Source organism: Haliaeetus albicilla, chromosome Z (assembly GCF_947461875.1).
Source record: "Haliaeetus albicilla chromosome Z, bHalAlb1.1, whole genome shotgun sequence".
NCBI classification, from domain to species: domain Eukaryota; kingdom Metazoa; phylum Chordata; class Aves; order Accipitriformes; family Accipitridae; genus Haliaeetus; species Haliaeetus albicilla.
In genome coordinates this window covers 40,435,614-40,453,147 of record NC_091516.1, presented here as the reverse complement: position 1 = coordinate 40,453,147, position 17,534 = coordinate 40,435,614, and the positions used below count along the sequence as shown (strand labels likewise).

The window sequence follows — 17,534 nt, the reverse complement described above, 5'->3', positions numbered from 1 at the left end:
AGAAACAGACGGTTCAAGTGACGAGGGAGATGAGATTGTGAGCCCCGTGTCTAGCAGAACGAGGGGACAGAGACCTGTAGTTCTGGCTCCCCTTAGACAGGCCGCTGGGCCTGAGGGAACACCAGTGTATGTGCACGTACCATTCTCTACTGCTGACCTGGTAAACTGGAAACAGGCAGTCGGGTCTTGCCGAAATAACCCAGAGGGAACGTATAGTACTGTTAAGCGTGTAGTGATAACTCATCACCCTAACCGGGGAGATGTGCAGGCTCTCCTAGAATTTTTGTTTACTACCGAAGAAAGGAGAACGGTTTTGGAAAAGGCTAAAGAGGGACTGAGCCGGGGAGAGGAGGGGCTGCCTAATGCAGATCCGTATCTCCCGAAAGAGGATCGGGGGTGGGATCCGAGTACGTGTGGAGGATTACAGAGGGCAAAGGGAGTACCAAAAATTAATTTTACATGGGGTTCAGCACGGGGTTCCAAAACCTAAAAATCGATGTAAGCTGCATGAGGTGCGGCAAGGGGATAAGGAAACCCCGTCATCCTCTTATGAGAGATTGTGTGAAGCGGCTCGGAAGCGGACAGATCTAGACCCAGAAGATGCTAGCAATTTGAAGTTGTTTAACATGTTGTTTATTGGTCAAGCAGCTACGGAGATCAGAAAAAAATTACAGAAGGTAGAGAGGGCGGGTGGCACGACAAGCTCACAGCTGTTGTCAATTGCATAGAAGTTTTGTAATAATCGAGAGGAATTAGAAGAGAAGGAGAAGCGAGGGCAAGCAAGGCTGCAAGCCTTCCAGCAGACCAGACCTGCAGGATGAACCCCTGCCTGATGCAGAAGTGGAGCTCTTCACTGATGGCAGCAGCTATATGCTGGAAGGAAAACGAAGAGCTGGCTATGCAGTGGTAACAAACGCCCAACCGTTCGAGCCTAAGGCACTGCCTAGCAACACATCCGCTCAAAAGGCTGAATTAATAGCATTGACGCGAGCTCTGGAGTTTAGCCACGGAAGAAGAGTTTATATATACATATACAGATTCTAAATATGCATTTGGGGTGGTACACCCCCATGGGGCAGTTTGGAAGGCAAGGGGACGGTTAAACTCACAAGGAACTCCAGTAAAATATGGGACTGCAGTTATGAGACTGCTGCCAGCGGTTCTCCTACCAGAGAAGGTTGCAATAATGCATCGTAAAGCGCACCAAAAAAGGAACTAGTGGAATTATAAAAGGAAGGCAGAAGGCTGGTTGTCTTGCTCAACAGGCGGCTCTAAAGGAGCCAAAACTTGAAGGAGCTTTAACTCCAGGGCCTCATTTAGAATTACCACTACCAAAATATACTGAGAGGGAAGATCAGTTAGCCAGACAAATAGACTGCTCCAAAAATGAACAAGGTTGGTGGATAACACCGGTCAAGCAACTATTGATTCCTGAAAGAATGATGGAAACTTTGCTCAAGAGATTACCTCAGGAGACTCGTACAGGAGCAGACGCGTTGACAATAACTGCAAAAGGAAATTTTGGGGGGCCAAAAATGCAAAGGGTAGCCCACATGGTAGTACAGAAGTGTACCATCTGCTGTGCTAATAATCCAGAAATTGGGGAAAAGGGTATAGGAGGAATTGCGAAACAAGGAAGAACTCCTGGGGAATACTGGCAAATAGATTTTTCAGAGCTACCTAGGTGTCACCTAACTGTAAGTGTTTATTGGTACTGGTAGATACCTTTTCTGGTTGGCCAGAGGCTTTCCCTTGCCGCACCCACAAAGCCAGAGAGGTAATTAGAATCTTACTGAAGGAAATAATACCCCGATTCGGTATTCCAGAGGGAATCTCCTCTGACAATGGGCCTCATTTTATTGCAGAAGCAGTGCAAGGGATTTCTCAACGTTTACAGATTACGTGGGAATTACACACCCCTTGGAGGCCACAATCAAGTGGAAAGGTAGAAAGAATGAATCAAACTCTTAAAAGACAACTTGCTAAACTCTGTCAAGAAACGCACCTTAAATGGGCAGAAATTTTACCCATAGCTCTTGTACGAATTCGAGTAACTCCTGGGGTCGAAGGGAAAGTAAGTCCTTTTGAGATTGTGTATGGGGTAGCAGATCCCAGGAAGCTTCTTAACGTCACAGGAGACCGAATGCATGTAAAAGGGCAGGCTGACGTTAAAGCGTATTTGCTTTTTCTTTCTCAGACTTTATCTTCACTGCACAGGTATCTAAATCGGAAAGTCTCTCTCCCGTTGGATACACCAGTTCACCCATTCCAAGCAGGGGACATGGTTTACGTACGGACCTGGAAAGATGAACCTCTAAAGGAAAGGTGGAAAGGACCTTACGCCGTGTTACTGAAAACCTATGCTGCAGTCAAAGTAGAAGGAATTGACTCCTGGATTCATTGCAGGCGAGTGAAAAGAGCACCAGAACCCGATCAAGAAAAGCAGACAGCCACACAGGCTGGGAAACTCAAACTTTGGCTAATCAGAGGCGGTTGAACTTTGAGAGAACGGAGAACCCGCTTATTATAATATCCCATTTGGTACTAGCTCTAGGTCAAGAGAATTTGGTTTTACAGCTTATCCCGTCCTTTGGACGAATCCAGAATGTTAGCAGCGCAACTGCTTGTCTCCCTCCACCTGAGTCGGCAGACAACCCTTTAAATTGGGGAATATTAATAAATATTAGTAAACAATAATATTTGTTTCGGTAGTCTTGGGATTAGGAAAGTGGCCCCCCACGTTTCAAAACCTTACGCACAATAATCCCCACGCTGTCGATAATCGGTGCATCGAGACCTGTCCAGGAGACGTTACTCATGTCCTCAGTTATCGGAGAGGAAACAATCATTCTCTCCTGGCAAAGGCAATAGAACAAAATAAGACCGGGAATTGCCATCTGTGTCCTTGGGGATTGCATCTTAAACCATTAATGGCCCACGCGTGAAGAGGGTAGATGGAATCACATGACGGGTAATACTCAGTGTCTAACTTGGGGACCCTTAAAAAAGAAAAAAAATCGCCCAGCCCCCTGAACGGAAGTGCACTCTGATATTCACTTGCTCCACTGACGATGACAGGGTTCAACGACTAGGTCCTGTAGCTGAAGCTCTGTGACAGGGATGCCTGTGTAAGAGCCAGGCTACTAGCATAAATGACACTTGGCCAGGTGTTGGGATCCCAACTAACCCTCTTGATTGTGAGAAAGGAGTAATACCATCAGTGGGACATGCAGGATGTGATAAGTATAGCGATGGAACACGGGCCGCTCATTTACCTCTTGCGAAAGAAAAATAGCAACACACGTTAGGTACGTTGCTTCTGATATCCCTTGCCAGCCCCATTGCCCGCTAATCCGCGGGCGTGGGCACACACATTCCTGAATAGAGCAGCAGGTCTGCTGCTACGTAAATGGTAAATCAGGCAAGGAACGCGTGTGCCTGCTTGCCAGGCGGGTTGAGTGATACAGGAACAGCAAAGGCAGGCAAAGCCGAGGTACTCGGTGCCGCCTTCATCTCGGTCTTCCCTGACACTCTTGCCAGGCATTTTAGCCTAGAGGCTGGGGCTCCAGGAGCAGAGGAATTCCAGTAGCAAGAGGACGTTCAGGTCGGGGGTCTGCTGAGAAATCTTGTCCCATACACGTCAATCGACCCTGGTGGGATTTGTCTGAGGGTGTTGGGAGGGCTGGCTGGTGTCGCTGTGAGGCCGCTCTCTGTCGTCTCTGAAAGGTCGTGGAGCTTGGGGGAGGCACCAAAGACTAGAGAGCGCCAGATGTTGCACCCCATCTTTAAAAACAGGCGAGAGGATGGTGTGAGGAGCTCCAGGACAGTCCTCCTCGCTTCTGCCCCTGGGGAAAGTATGGACCGAGTCCCCTCGGTAGCTATTTGTGGCCACGTGAGAAAGCAACACGGGCGGGGATAGCAACGCCGACGACATTGTTAGAAAGAGCAAGACTACTTCTGTACTTTTGATACGTTTATTGTACGCTTTGATCATGAGCGCTAGGCTACTAATGACCGTCTCCGGGTCCCTTTGGGAGGCTGGTGGGTGCCCCAGCCGCTGGCCTGTCGCTGGTTTTGCCAGCTCCTGGGGCACCCTCCTACTGTGGCCGGTGGGGTGGCCTCTTGTTCGGAGGTGAGGAGGCCCGAGGGCTGCCAGCCCTCCTCTTTGGGGCTCTCCGGGGTCCCCCGGGGGAGAGTTCGCTGCCCTGGCTGGGAGCGGAGGGCCCGGGCACAGCCTCCTCTGGGTCCTCCTGTGGCTCGTCGTGCTCCCTGTGGGTGGGAACAGGGGCAGAGGGAGGGCTGCCAGGACCCCCACGAAGGGCAGCCGATGAGGTGCTGGGGAGCTCTTCTGCCTCGGCTGTGCCACGGCTGCTGGAGGGGGCTGGGCTGGGGGCAGGAGACCCCCTTTGGGAGGCAGCGGGGCCGGGGGCAGCCGCAGGGCTGCCCTCCCGCTCCTCGGCAGCACGGGCGTCCTCCAGGCCCACCCGGCGTCGTGCCTCCCCGCCGCACCGCTCCACGATGGTGTCGATCAGCTGGCGCACAAAGGTCCTCGTGTACTCGCCCAGGGCACCCCGCAGCAGCTGGAACAGGGTTTCCTCGTCCAGGCCGAAGAGGTGCAGGCTGGACAGGACGAGCCTCCGCGCTGCAGCTGTTTCCCAGCGGCCACCCTCGAAGAAGAGCCACAGCTCCTGTCGCAGCCAGAGCATCACGGGCCGGAGCAGAGCTGGGTCCTCTTGGAAGAGGGATGCCCAGACGTGGGGATGGAGGCTGCCCACAGGAGCCCTGGGCAGCGGCTGTGCAGCTGATGGCTGGTTGTGGGCGGCTGGATGGCCAGGAGCACCTCCTGCCAGGTGGACGGCAACTGATGGCACTGGAGGTGGTGCGACAACGTGCTCCTTGAAGTTGTCGTCCGCCTGCACCGAGTGCAAGATGGAGGTGACGTTCCTCTTGCAGAGGGGGCACTCGGGCTTGCTCTCAGCCCACCGCAGGATGCATGCATAGCAGAATTGGTGGAGGCACGGCATCACGTAGCTGGCCTCCTCCCAGCTGTCCAGGCAGATGGGACAGCGGTTGTCCAGCTCCGCGGCCATGGTCCCCACGTGCTGCGGTGGGCTGGGGGGAGCTGGGGACGTTGAGCTGCTCCCTGTCACCGGCGCTGCAGCAGCGGGTGTCACGCTAGAGAAGGAAGAGAGGCCAGGGTCATTGGCTGGCCCGCGGAGGGGTGGAAGAAGTGCCCAGGTCCCTCAAGAAGGAAACCCTCCCAGCAACCCACTCCAGGCTGAGGTTTCCCCTCCCAGCTCACCTCTGCTGCTGCGAGCGTGCCTCCTGGGTGCCCCGGCTGCCTGAACCTGGCAGGGCCGGGGAAGATCCTTGGACGGCTCTGAGGTTGGGCGCGGAGAGCTGCAAAAAACAACTGCCCGAGCCCAACACCAGCACTTGCTCAGCAAAGGCCTCGCTCGACACTCCAGACCTCGCGAACCCGCTCAGCTGGAGTGTGGGCACGAGCCGGCTGGCTGAGGCTCGGGGCCCGAATTCAAGCAGGGAGGGACGCGTGGTAACAATCCATCGCTCGGGGACATCACAGTCCATTCCTCGGTGACCTCAGAACCCATCACTCGGGGGCACCGCCGTCCATCGCTGGGGGGTGTCTGACAGGCCATCCTCACCCACCGGTGCTCGCCCCACGCCCGGGGTTATCCCACCGCGTATTATCCTGTTGCTGAACGTTTTTCTTGCTTAGCTTCTTCCTCTTTTTTCTCTTTATGGTAACAGTTTTTCTCAGGTCTCAAGGCTGTACTTCTGTGGCCGGGAACTGACTACTGCGGAATTCTTTATAGCCTCGGGGATGCTCTTTTAGCCCACACCCACGTTTTCAAGGCCTTTGCTAGTACCTGATACTTGAACCACACATCGTAACATGAGACACCCTTACAAAGCTTCTTTTCAGAAAGTAAGTTCTCCCAACAAGCCCAGTAGAGCCTGGTCCTCTGGCCTCACCAAGTTAGCATAAGGACTGTGGTCTGTTACCAACAGCAGCAAAACTGCTTTTCCCGGGCCACCAGCAGCTGCAAGAATCAGGTCCTTTTTTGCACATTTGCTGTAAACAAGCAGGCTTCCATCAGACCTGTTTACTGTCTCGGCAGTCGGATGCTCCTTCCGTTAAATGTAACATCACTGACAGAGACCTAGGAGTTCACAGGCTCCAAGTGCTCGCTGCTGTGGGCTCCACAGCATACATACGCACTCTGATAAACTACCAGCAAGGCCCTAGGCTTTGGATAACTCTTTCAGTCAGAAAGGGGACAGCACTGACTCACGTCCCTATCTCTGTGCCGTTTAAACATGCGCATCTTTCCAACTTCCAGAAGCACTGGGGTTATGTAAGGAAACCTGGCTGCGGGGAAAGGTGTACCGGAGGCACAAATACTTCCCCGTTACCTTCCCTACCACATTTTGGTTTCACTGTGTTTTCCTCCCCCTCTGCAAGGGCCAGCTGTAATTAAGGGCTTCGCCTAGCAACTTGTAAGACATGACAACATACACCTCCGTGTGGGAGACAGCAGTTTGTGGGGCATCCCGGACAATGGAAAAGAGCTGAGCAGGACAAAGCCACGGTGGCGTGAAGTTGGAGCAACTGCGCCAGGGAGATCCAGTTACTTGGAAAGGAAAATCCAGGAGTTCTGAAAAACCAAAAAGTCATCGCCGTACGCATTTGCCATCAAAACCTCTTTCTAACTTTTGGGCTTCATTTCACATCCCCTTCCAATCAATGTAAGTTACTCTATTCGCATAAGAGAGGTTTGTGCGCTCACTGAGTCAGCATACAAACGGTTGTAAATGAAGCCAGGAAGTGTGATACTCCAGCCTGAACACAGGGCAATTACCCAAAATACTTTGGACACAAAATGAAAAAAACCCAAGCACTGGCTGCCGAGGAGAAGCGCTCTGAAACTTAAAAGACGAGAGTGCTCTGGGAAAAATTCTGTGCTCCCTCAATTCTGCAGCTGATGGGAAGCAGCCTGAAGAACGACCTGGCGAGTCAAGCTCTGCCATAAGCTATTTTATGGAGCTGAAGGGGCTGAGCTAGAGGAAACACCGAGAACTTGTCTATTTAATTTAGGCCCCATACAGTGAGTCGTCCTAAGTTCCTGTACCACTCAGCAGGGGAAAAAACCCCAAATCACAGCTTTCTCTTTTCTCATTTTGTTTGCTCAAAGTTCAAATAAACGGTCAGGAAAGTCTTCCTCCTTAGCAGTTCACGGCCTTTGGAGTCGATTCCCAGTTCTGCTGAGGCTTTTACAAGGCCTCGCAGCAGTGCTGAGCAGCCACCACGTAAATGAACCCTCGCCCCACCGCAAACCGGGCAGAACCGTTTCCTACTATAACCGGCAACCACAAAAATCAGAATGGGTAGTTTACATTTAACATATTCTGAGCAGAAAAGAGTACTGAAACTGACACAAACCCTCAGCATGAGGTACTTTCCTTTTCGTGTGAAGCTCAGCGCTTGCGTAAGCTGGACTGCTGAATGAAAAGTTAAAAAAAAATCCCTTCTATCTGCAAAGTACAGAATTAGATCCGGTGTCGGGCAATAGCGAAAGTGAACAAGCAGCATATTTTAAGTTGTAACCACCCATGCAAAAAATAGCCAGCGATATTTTATCTCACGGCTCTTTTTTTTTTTTTTTTTTTTTCCTTCTTTTTTAATGGCTCTCCATGCAATGCAAGCAAGTTATTGCGTGCTGCCAAGAATGCTGGATTCCTACTAGCAACAGTCAGCAGTTTCTTTTTGGTTGCGAAAGCCCTAAGAGGCTTCGGCTGTCCAGCAGCTGCGTGTCAGAGCCTGAGGTGGATGATGACAGGAGCAGCACCACCAGCTGTGTGCGCAAGACACGTACGCATCCACACACTCCTGCAGGGAGAGGTGTCTCCTGCTTTCCCTTTGCATTGCAAACGCAGCCTGCTGGCCCCAGCTCTGCTGCGCTGCTGGTAGGAAAGTGTTATGAAGCCAAGCTTACTGTAATAGTGAGCTAAAAGGTGAGGTGTTTTTGGTTACAAATGTTAGGTTGACAACGTGGCAGAGTAGAATTTCTCAAGGCATTACACGATACTGAGAAACGTGGGGTTTAATTGCATGGCGGTGTTAAGTTAGCCTAACATCAGCATCCTCTTTTGCAGAAAGACAGCCTTGCTTAACAAAGAAAACGCACTGGGAGATCCCACACCTACTGGTGGAAGAGGTTATAAGGAGCCGGGGCGGGGGTCCCTCTTACCAGTGTAGTGGGCTCGACTTTAAGGGTTATCTGTAGCAGGGGTCTCTCTCTCTCTCTCTCTCTCTGCATTGCCCGAGGAGTACCAGGGGAGACGGAGGTTAATAACTCATCACAGGTAAGCACTAACTATTGAAGCCGGCCCTGGCGGAACTGAGGTCCTACGCTGTCCCATCCACTGCACCAGTTTCTGTGATAAGCAAGTAACCTCCTGGGCTCCCTATTCGTACGCGTGGGATGGGAGTGAGGTGGGGAGGATAACGCAGAGAAGACGGTACAGACTTCCGGAAAGGCAGGCAAACAACTCACAAACGCTGCTTACAAAGCTTGGGATGACTACGGCAGAGAACTACACTAAGTTCTAAAACTTAGTCTAAAGTCTAAACTTGTGCAGTACGCGCATCGTAAGGCTTGTCAGGATTCCGAAAAGACCTTCGGTCTTCGAGAAGCTTGTCCTAGGTGTAGCAATACGTTGCTCTCAGCCTCTCGGAGGAAAGCCTCTCCCCATGCCGAACCGGAGATTCGCTGTGGTGACAGGCGAGCTTCTTTCCTGCCGCGTCGGCCGAGGTATCTGCGCGCCGCTCAGCGCCGCTGAGGCACTGCGCGAATGCTGAACGGGCCCGCTGCCTTACAGCAGTGCGGTGGGGCGAGACTGGGAAGGCAGCGTTGTTATTACCCGCTGTGCACACGCAGGCCGACGGAGCAACCCGTGCCCTTCGGCCTGCCGAGGCAAGGTGCCGAGGCAAGGAGCTGGCCGGCTCCGCGGCACAGCCGCCTCGCAGTACGCGTGCCGGCGAGGAGATGCCGAACAACCCCAGCTGCCAGCCACCGCAGAGCCGTCGGAGGGACGGCGGGTGGGCCGGCCGGCCTCAACGACCCTACGCCACCCACAGCCATCCTGCAGAGGGCTGCAGCCTTCAGGCCCCCCTGCCCCCATCAACGCGTGCGTACGCACGCACGTATGTATGTGCGAGTAACCTGCAACCGCCACGGTAAGCGGTGTGCACACGCAGGCGGCCGCCTCATCTCCCGGCCCCCTCGGACGCTCGCAGGCACGCCCCCGCCCGCGCCTCCTCGGGCACCCGCTGCGCGGCTCAGCCGCGCCGGCGCATTGCGGGCGCCTCAGGTGGCGCCGCGGGCGCCAGGCGGCCGGGGCGGCGCCAGGCGGCGGCAGGCGGGCCCGCCCGTGGGCGCCACCCCGTCGGGGGCACCGCGCATGCGCGCCCGCTCCTCTCCCCGCTCCCCACGCCGGCTCTCGGCGGGCGAGGAGCGGCGAGCGGCCAGCCCGCGCAGGCGCACGCCGCCTGCCCCGCTCCCTCCCGCCGAGCGGCGGCGCGCAGCCGCCGCCGCCCCCCCCCCGTCCCGTCGCTCTTCCCTGCCCCCGCCCCCCCCCGTCCCGTCGCTCTTCCCTCCCCCCGCCGTCGCCTGAGGCGCGGGGGCTGAGCGCCGCCCGCACTCCGCCTCCCGCCGCGCCGTGAGTGTGACTGGCGCCCCGCGGCAGAGGGCGAGCCGTTGCTCCGCGCTCGCTCTCCTCCTCTTTTTTCTCCCGCTCCTCCTCTCCGCCTGTCCCGCTGCGCTGCGGCGGACGCGGGGAGAGGACCGCGACCGCGACCGCGACCGCGACGGGCGGCCTGCAGCCGCCGCCGCCGCCATGCAGATCACGCTGAAAACGCTGCAGCAGCAGACCTTCCGGATCGACATCGACCCCGAGGAGACGGTGCGGGCCCGCGCGGGGGCGGGAGGCGGTGGGAGGGCCGCGCTCCGTCCCCTCCCGGGCTCGGGCCGCGCTCCCCCTTCCCGGAGGAGAGGAGAGCGCGGCCCGGGCCGCGGCCGTGGGGAGAGCTGGGGGGGGGGCTTTCCCCGCGGCGGGGGGCGAGTGGGGAGCGGGGGAGGACGGAGCCCTCTGCGGGGGGAGGGGTCGGTGGAAGCGGACGCGGTGACGGCCCGGGAGGAGTTTGGGGGTGCGGGGGGGGGGTGAGCTCCAGCGTGGGGGAGAGGAGCGGGGCGCTTCGGCGGGGGGCGGGGGTGATGCGGGCCCCTTTCCGGGAAGCGAGCGGGCCGTCGTGGGGTGACCCCTTTTCCTCGGGGTGCAGAGGGGTCTGCTGCTGGGTGCAGCAGCGTGACTTTCCTAGCTGGAGGGAAAGGGGCTGTTGTGGCCAGCCGCCCAGCGGATGGACTTTCCTCGGGAAGTGGAGGGGAGAACGGCTCACGTTGTACGCCGGCGGAGAGGAGCGAGAGCGACTACAGGAAGCGAAAGTTTTCCCTTTCGGGAATAGACGTGCCCACGCCCGTGGGTTAGTGGGTAATGGGGCAAAGTAGTAAGCTCTGCTGTTTCCTACCGGGAGTACGGGGGGGTGGGTCGTGAGCTCTTGCTGGGGGGGGTGGGTAGTGCAGCAGAAGGAAAATGCGGTGCTTGCTCTCCGCGGATTCCCGCCTGGAGAGGAAACGTCAGGAGAGTTGTAGGGCTCTTCTCTGCAGAGGCGCGTGCTGGAGAGGAGCTCGTGAGCGCTTCCTCTTAAATGCATCCCGGTGCGCTTAGGCAAGCGTGTGCTGTGTTTGATGAAGGTGGGTGATTGCGGGGAGGCTCGATTGTTTTGCCTACAGCGTGAGCTGCGGGGATGCGTCTGCGCTTAGGAGGTGGGGGAGCGCGTGTGAGATTCCGCTAACCACCGTAGCAGGGCGAATGTTGGTGTGTCTCCTGCAGAGCGGGCGTTGGCGAGGTTTGTAACAGAGTTAGTCTCCCTTACTGGCGGGTGGCAGGGACTCTCCCCTTCTAAGACTGGGAGGGGGGAGAGGACGCGTTGTGGTTGCAGGCGAGTGTTTTCTGTCGGCAGGTGGGAGTGCTGGGAAATCCTCGGGGAAAGAGAGCGTTCTGAGATGCGAGGAAGGGCCCCGAGTGAGTCTGCAGGGTTGGAAGTTGCCTTGTCACTTGCCTGAGCGCGGGTGGTTGCCTCTGACGGCCGAGGCCAGACATCCTTGCGGCCGCCTCTTGAAAGATTTGGGGAGGTTGGCGTCTGAAGGTGTGTCTGCGGCAGCCTTTCGGGTGACATCTGGGCAGTGACGCTCTGGAACGTTGTATCGGCTCTTAGAAAGTGTGTTCCTTTACCCTCTCCCACTTCCATCCTAAGAAAAGTGAGGGGCGGCGGTTGGAGTTGGACTAAGGGCTCATTCGGTCGAGCAGCGCGGCAGAGGGAGATGGCAAACGTCTGGCTGAAGCACGTGCTAGAAACCCTCAAGGATTTAAAACGTCAGTCTTCACCCGTTACTGAGAAGAGCTCTCTCTTCATCTCTCCTCCTGTGCTCTGTGTTCAGGAAGGTCAGGACCTTCCCAGGGGAAGTAAAGTCAAGGAGAGGACCGAAGGAATGGTGCCGGTCGAAACCCCTCACCAGCTTACGAGAGGGCAAAATGCATTAGCTAGGGGTTGGGTTATGGGAAGGGAGACTGCACTCTCTGTTTCTAACTGCAGTTGCTACAGTAGCTCAGTAGCTGAAACAAGAATGCTTCTCATGAGCCTAAGGACTTCAGGTTTTGGCTAGGAATGGGTGGGAAGGTAGAAGAAGCGTGGCTAGGATTTGAGGAGAACTTTGTTTTAAAGTGAGCAGGGTGAAGCCTTGATCTTGTTAGCTGCAGAGGTGAAAAAAGTGTTAGCGTCTCCTTGCTCTGCTTCTTAGAAAATTGCAAAGAAATTCTGGTTGAAAGTTTGTGAATTGTAGAACTTGGTGAAGAGAGGAATACTCCTGAGCCTTCAGCTAGAACCCAAAGCTGTTAAAACTGGAAAATGCTTTGAGAGGGAATCTGTTAAGCAAGTGTTTCCCAAGTATGTGTTTGAACGCTCTCCGTCTGAATTTTAGAAATACCCATTGTATCAGAGTGCACTGGTTTCTTAGGTGAATTTTCTAAGGCCTTGAAACAAATGTGTTTGGTTTGGGGAGCTCAGGAAACATTACTTTTAGTCTTTGAACTGTATGCGCGTGTTTCTCTGCTAGAGGTGCGCTTGTTTACTTGGAGCTGTGCCCTGTGCTGCGACAAGGCCAAAAATCGCCTAGTGGTGGTAGGCCCAGGAAACTCGTGGCTCTGAAATTGGTTTCTGGCTCTAGCAATTTCTCCCCTTCTTCTCAATACCAAGTTAACCTGAAGAGACTTGATGTTACAGCGCAAGGTAGTATTCTAGCAACAGTTTACGCTTGTAATCGAAAGCTGTCGTTAAAACTAGTAAGGAACATGTAGACTAACCTTCCAGGGAGAATTGGAAGCAACACATTTCATAGTAACCAGTTAGGCTTGTTGCAGCTCTGACACAAGGAAGTGTTGTTTTTTTCCTGCTCAATCAGACGGTTGAATTTTTAAAGTTCAAAACATGCTATTAATGATGCGGCTTTAGTTTTGGTTTAGTTGTGTTTTAGAGTATTGGCCAACGGAGTATTTTGACTGAACAAAAACTAGGCTTGAAGCACGGCATGTTCTTATTTGTGCAAGGGCTAGATGAAGACTGTCAGATATTTTGACTGACCAAAAAAGCGGAGGAGACTGAGCCTCAGGCCCTCTTATCTGAGAAACGGAGAAGTTATGAAATGGAGAGGTTTTTGCAGGCAGGGCTGGTTTTGTTAGGCTTTGGCGGTAAAACCTCTGGAGGGCATGGGAATCAGCGTTGGACTCTTTGTGCTCTGCAGGAACAAGGTGGATTTACCCGTTGCAATCACTGTGGTGTTCTGAGCGGGGGCAGTGCAGTACTTGAGCACCCAGGCTTAACCAGGACGAATGAAAGCGTGCGTTTACCTATAGAAGCTGCTGCTTGTGTTTGTTGGCTGTCTGTGAGAGAGTGGGCACATTAAGCGTTGTGTTAGGAGCGAATAACAAGCTCTGTCTGATGCAGACCTGTGTAGCCCGCACCTCTTGTTTGAGGTGGCGGTGATGGCATGGTAGGCTTCTAAATCTTGTGCTTCTGTTGTAGTTATCACTGTGGAGACATGAAGCAGGCTTTTAAAAACCCTCGACAAACATTCTTAACTTTCTTTGAAAGTGAAATACCAGTTGAAAGTAAGTCTGTCCTGTTTCTTTCTGAGCTTCCCTGTGCTGTTAACCTGGAAACCCAGTTGCTGAAATGCAGAGAAGTGCAAGGAATCTTCAGGATGTCAGTAGTCTTTTGGCCGCGGTCTCTGTGTCACATGGTATGGGCTTTCACATTTCACTGTTCCGCCACAATGTTTGAACACCCAGGATATGCCTGCTTGTTTAACACCGTGTCAGCAGGGCACCGAGTTGTGGAAGTTTGGGCTTGTGTATGTTCTGGTGCATCCTTAGTACGTTTCTGCTTTATTGTTGAAGGTGCGTATGGGGATTTTTGGATGCTAGTGTTATGCCCCTTTGGTGCTGGCAGCTCCTGGTTTTTAAGTCTAGAAATTTAGGCTAGATGCTAACGGAAGCTATATTACCCGCGTGCGGAGTGTGCTGCAGCAAAACTGAAGCAGGATGCAAAGGGTATGTAATAAGGAAAAAGTGAGGTTTGGCATGCATTTCATTTTTGCAGGTGAAAGAGGTATACTGCAGGGGAAAAGAGATAGTATGCTCATTATTTTTCAAAAGACAACGTCACAGCAAGGAATTTGTGTTTTCTGGTTTGTAGGGGGTGTAAAAAACCTTTTGGCTTTGTAACAACAATGAGGTGGTACTCTTTAGTATGTACACGGGGGGGGGGGGGCTGTGAGGAAATGACAAGCTGCTTTAATTCTCTCCAGAGAGCGCAGTGATAAATTAGTGCAGACTATCGTCTGAATGAATGGAGTGTGATTTGTGAACCCCTATGAAAGCGAGCACTATTTGTGAACCCACAAAATTTTATCGGTTACCTCTGTTTGTATCTATTGGGTTTGTATGTATTGAGAGCTGTACTAAAGCGGCTGATAGAAAAAGGAGGTGAATATTGAAAGCCTATGTAATTTTAAAGCATCCTTTGCCTCAGATCTTGTTCTGTCTGGGGCTAGGAAAGATGTGTGGAAACAAATAATGGGTGGTTTTAAAAGGTATCAATCGTGTTTCTTGGAGCTGTCCTGGTAAACTGTGGGCTTGTGTTGGAAAACCACCTCCTGATGTAGCAGCATTAGTGAAGAATAAGGGTTAACGCGATTCAATATATAAGTGAATGAATTGTAAGTAGTAGTACATTTATCTCATAAGAAAGTGATTTTTTTTTTTTTTTTTTTTTGGTGATGTAAGAAGATTGTAATAGATTTAGTTTTGGTCATTGTGGTTTTGCTGAATTTGTAGTTTATTGTACTTATGAGAAGAATTAACTTTCGAAACAGTTCTGCAAGAGGCAGAGAATATTGCCGGGTGAAATGGTAAAATCTGACTTTGAGGCTTGTCACCTATGAGGAAGTACGAACTTATTCTGACGGCCTCCTTCCTACCTGTGTTTCAGCGTAGGTTCATCCTGCAGCAGTTGCCGATCAGAGGATTGTTTTTATATTTCCCCGGGAGTTTATAATCTTAGTGGTTGGAGGAAAAAATGCTCTCATGATCCTGTTCAAAATCCAGAAATACCCTTCTAGGTATTGAAGATACCTTTCTGTCTCAAGTCCTGATGTTTTTCTCTGATTCTTCTTTGATTTTACAGCAGGTGTCTTTCTCCTCTTCCAGAGGATTGTTACGTTGCTCTTGCATCTCCTAGGATTTAATTGGTATGTACTTGCACAGTCAGAGGAGGTGTGAATCTGGAGGGCTTGTACTTGCTGCTTGAGGTTTGACAGATGACTCTGCAAAAATGGTAGCTTTGGAGACTAGCGGAATAAGAGTGTCAGGGAGCATTTGTGTTTTTCTTCATCGTTTTTATACTTTTTTTTTTGCAGACTGTAGCATTTTCAAGTTAGGTTCTCTGATAATTGATGTTTATTTTATGAACTCTGGGTCTTTTTGCTAGTGCTTTTCTTTGGTGGCTCGTCTTTTTCCCTGTTTCCTGGCGAGGGTTAGAATTTTCAAGCAAGGAAGTTGTTCTAATTCTTGGCTGAAGCAGGCTAGGCTTTCACGTACTCAGGAGCATTTTCCTTAAATTCTAGTGAGTGTTACAATATAATTTGTAGCGTAAGTTATGACTACAGCTGATTTTATTCATCTTAGAATATGTTTTTGCATGTTACCCATTTTTCAAGGGCGTTGGCTCTATGACCGTAATTTTACAACTGTTTTATTTGGAATATTCTTATCCAGTTTAGCTGTCTGCAAGCAAAAGTTACCTTGGTACTTTTAATAATTTGTCAATATCCTGTGCTGTATTTCTCAACAATCCAAACTTTCTTGGACCGCCGTTCCCAAGGTGGCCGCTAAACCGGGAAGTCAAATAGACAGGTTGTACGCACTTATGGATAGCTCTGTGCATAATTGTCCCTGATATTTAAAGTCTGTTTTGCAGGGATGATTGGTAGGCAAAGATACCTGCCCTTGATACGGATAACAACAGGCTGGAAGGTGTTGCCTTTGGAACTTAACTGGGAGTGGAGAGTCTGTGTTAATTAAAGAATAATATGAGCAGATGACCGCGCAACTGTCTACAGTCTCAGCACTGCCCTTGAGCGTACAAGGGCATGTTTACCGGCGAACCGTTTGAAAGTCTTTTCACTGTATTTCTGAAACATAGGAAAATACTCCCCAAAGGGTAATTTATAGGGCTACGTAAATTTACGGGACTGAAGGATATGGCTGCCAATGTCTTCTCCCAGCAAGGTTTGTATCTTTGGTCACTGTTCCAGACAGGATACTTGGGCGGAGTGGACTCACTGGAACAGATCACTTTTTATTTTACAGGGTGTGGTGAAGTGCAGCATGTCTTACCTAGTAGGCCCTGTAAAGGCCAGACGGGAAGCCTCAGCGGCTCTCCTCTGCAGGCTGCCCTGCAGGGAGCACCAAATGAACGTGAAGAGCAGAGGGAAGGGCTTGTGACTGCTGTAAGCGTCCTGAGTTGGAGTGTGGTCTAAAGGCTAACTGACTGTAGTTCTCCCTGTCTCTGTCATTCCCTGTGTTTTTGTATCAGAGGCATGTTAAGCTCAGAGAAAGGAACAGAACTGGGGCTGAAATCCTTATCTCCGCACCCCCTACCCCCCCCAACTTGAATGTCTGAGCTTCACGCCTTGTATTTCTAACTTGGTTTTTATTTGGTTATCTGTAAGAAGGCCATTAATGCATATCTAAATAAAACTTGGTTTACCCCTCCAACATAAGTTTATCAGTATGCAGTATTGGGAAGGTTGTCTTTTTTTTTTTAAGTGTCTTACTGTAATGACTTAAAACGTCTTGTCAATTTTGTTCATACTCAAACCACTATATTGCTTTTACCCGCGTAGACCAGCTTGTGGAGACTATCCTTGTTGTAAAAATTGTCTGCTTAAAGGTACTGGAGGGTTGTTTATGCTAATCATGGTGACCATGCAAGAGTCACCACTCAGAGAATGTAAACTTTGTCCTTAAAACAAGCCCTTGTGGGTTCATAGGGAGCACTCAGAGCTGTCAATAGCCACATCTCTCTGCTTTTTTTTTGAAAGGTGCAGACAGCTGAGCTTTTTTTTCCCCGTGTTGCTTAAAGCTCTGCTTCGTGTTGAAATCTGTGTGTTCATGTGTTAGTACAAACCTGCATGCATGCAGCTCTTCTAGTCACTGTTTAGCGTCAGGAAGCCGGCCCTAGTGTCTCCTCTGGGCTTGGATCAAATTTGAAATGCAGGGTAGAAGTGTATAGAGGCCAACTTTGAGATCAGAACTTAATTCTGTTGCTCTCTGGGGCAATGTATAACAGCAACTACTAGCCTGATGAACTTCACCTAGGTGTGGATGAGCTCAGTTTTGGAGAGGAGATTAGAAAGGCAGAGGTAATTGCTCAGGAGGTAAACGTCAGAGCTTAACTTGGATTTGTACCTTGCCAATTCCAGACTATTTATCTTGCAGACCAGGCTGCTTCTGTGTTTGTATGCAAGCAAGCTTCAGCACAGTAAATGCAAATAGGAAATACAGAAGCTTATGAATGCTTCGTACTGCATGTGAGGCTGTTTTTAAATATTGGAATAATTTTAAATCCTACGTTGAGCTGAGTACAAATGTGTGGGTTTTTTTTTCCAGTCACTGGCTAACCTTGTAAACCTGACTGGATTCACAAGACTTCTCCTGTCCTGTGGCGGTTCTCGCTTACTGTATCTGTTATGCCTTAGGGCAGCAATCTGTTCATGCAACCGTCGAGGTGGTCTCCCGACTAAATACGAGTGTCCTGTTTAGGAAGACGGTGT

At 51.5% G+C, this 17,534-nt stretch overlaps 3 protein-coding genes across 29 annotated transcripts in view; 2 read left to right on the top strand and 1 right to left on the bottom strand.

Annotated features, from left to right (window-relative positions):
• Positions 1-2,697, top strand: part of LOC138683887 (uncharacterized) — a 28,601-nt gene extending 25,904 nt beyond the window's left edge. For 13 of the 15 annotated variants that reach the window (XR_011323363.1, XR_011323362.1, XR_011323361.1 and 10 more), the window contains one exon: positions 2,218-2,697. The gene's annotated coding sequence lies outside the window, so the exon portion shown is untranslated. Of the gene's footprint in view, positions 1-2,197 lie in introns of all 15 variants that reach the window. The other 2 variants (XM_069777111.1, XM_069777110.1) reach the window with 1 other exon arrangement.
• A 1,337-nt stretch (positions 2,698-4,034) lies between these two features.
• Positions 4,035-5,933, bottom strand: LOC138683879 (polycomb group RING finger protein 2-like). Its single transcript, XM_069777084.1, has 2 exons — positions 5,303-5,933; positions 4,035-5,175 (listed from the first exon to the last, which is right to left on the bottom strand). Exons 1-2 carry the CDS (start codon positions 5,587-5,589, stop codon positions 4,098-4,100), a joined length of 1,365 nt encoding a protein of 454 aa, XP_069633185.1. The 5' UTR covers positions 5,590-5,933; the 3' UTR covers positions 4,035-4,097.
• Positions 5,934-9,634: 3,701 nt separating this feature from the next.
• Positions 9,635-17,534, top strand: part of LOC138683886 (uncharacterized) — a 28,600-nt gene continuing 20,700 nt past the window's right edge. For 9 of the 13 annotated variants that reach the window (XR_011323356.1, XR_011323359.1, XR_011323355.1 and 6 more), the window contains exon 1: positions 9,636-9,987. The gene's annotated coding sequence lies outside the window, so the exon portion shown is untranslated. Of the gene's footprint in view, positions 9,988-10,398; positions 10,565-17,534 lie in introns of those variants that run through there. The other 4 variants (XR_011323358.1, XR_011323357.1, XM_069777094.1 and 1 more) reach the window with 3 other exon arrangements.

Excerpts from the sequence above, each read along its gene's own strand:
- LOC138683879 (XM_069777084.1), bottom strand. The coding sequence starts at position 5,589 with ATGGACTGTGATGTCCCCGAGCGATGGATTGTTACCACGCGTCCCTCC. Across the intron at positions 5,176-5,302 it reads GCACGCTCGCAGCAGCAGAG|CGTGACACCCGCTGCTGCAG; the intron begins GTGAGCTGGGAG and ends TTCCTTCTCTAG.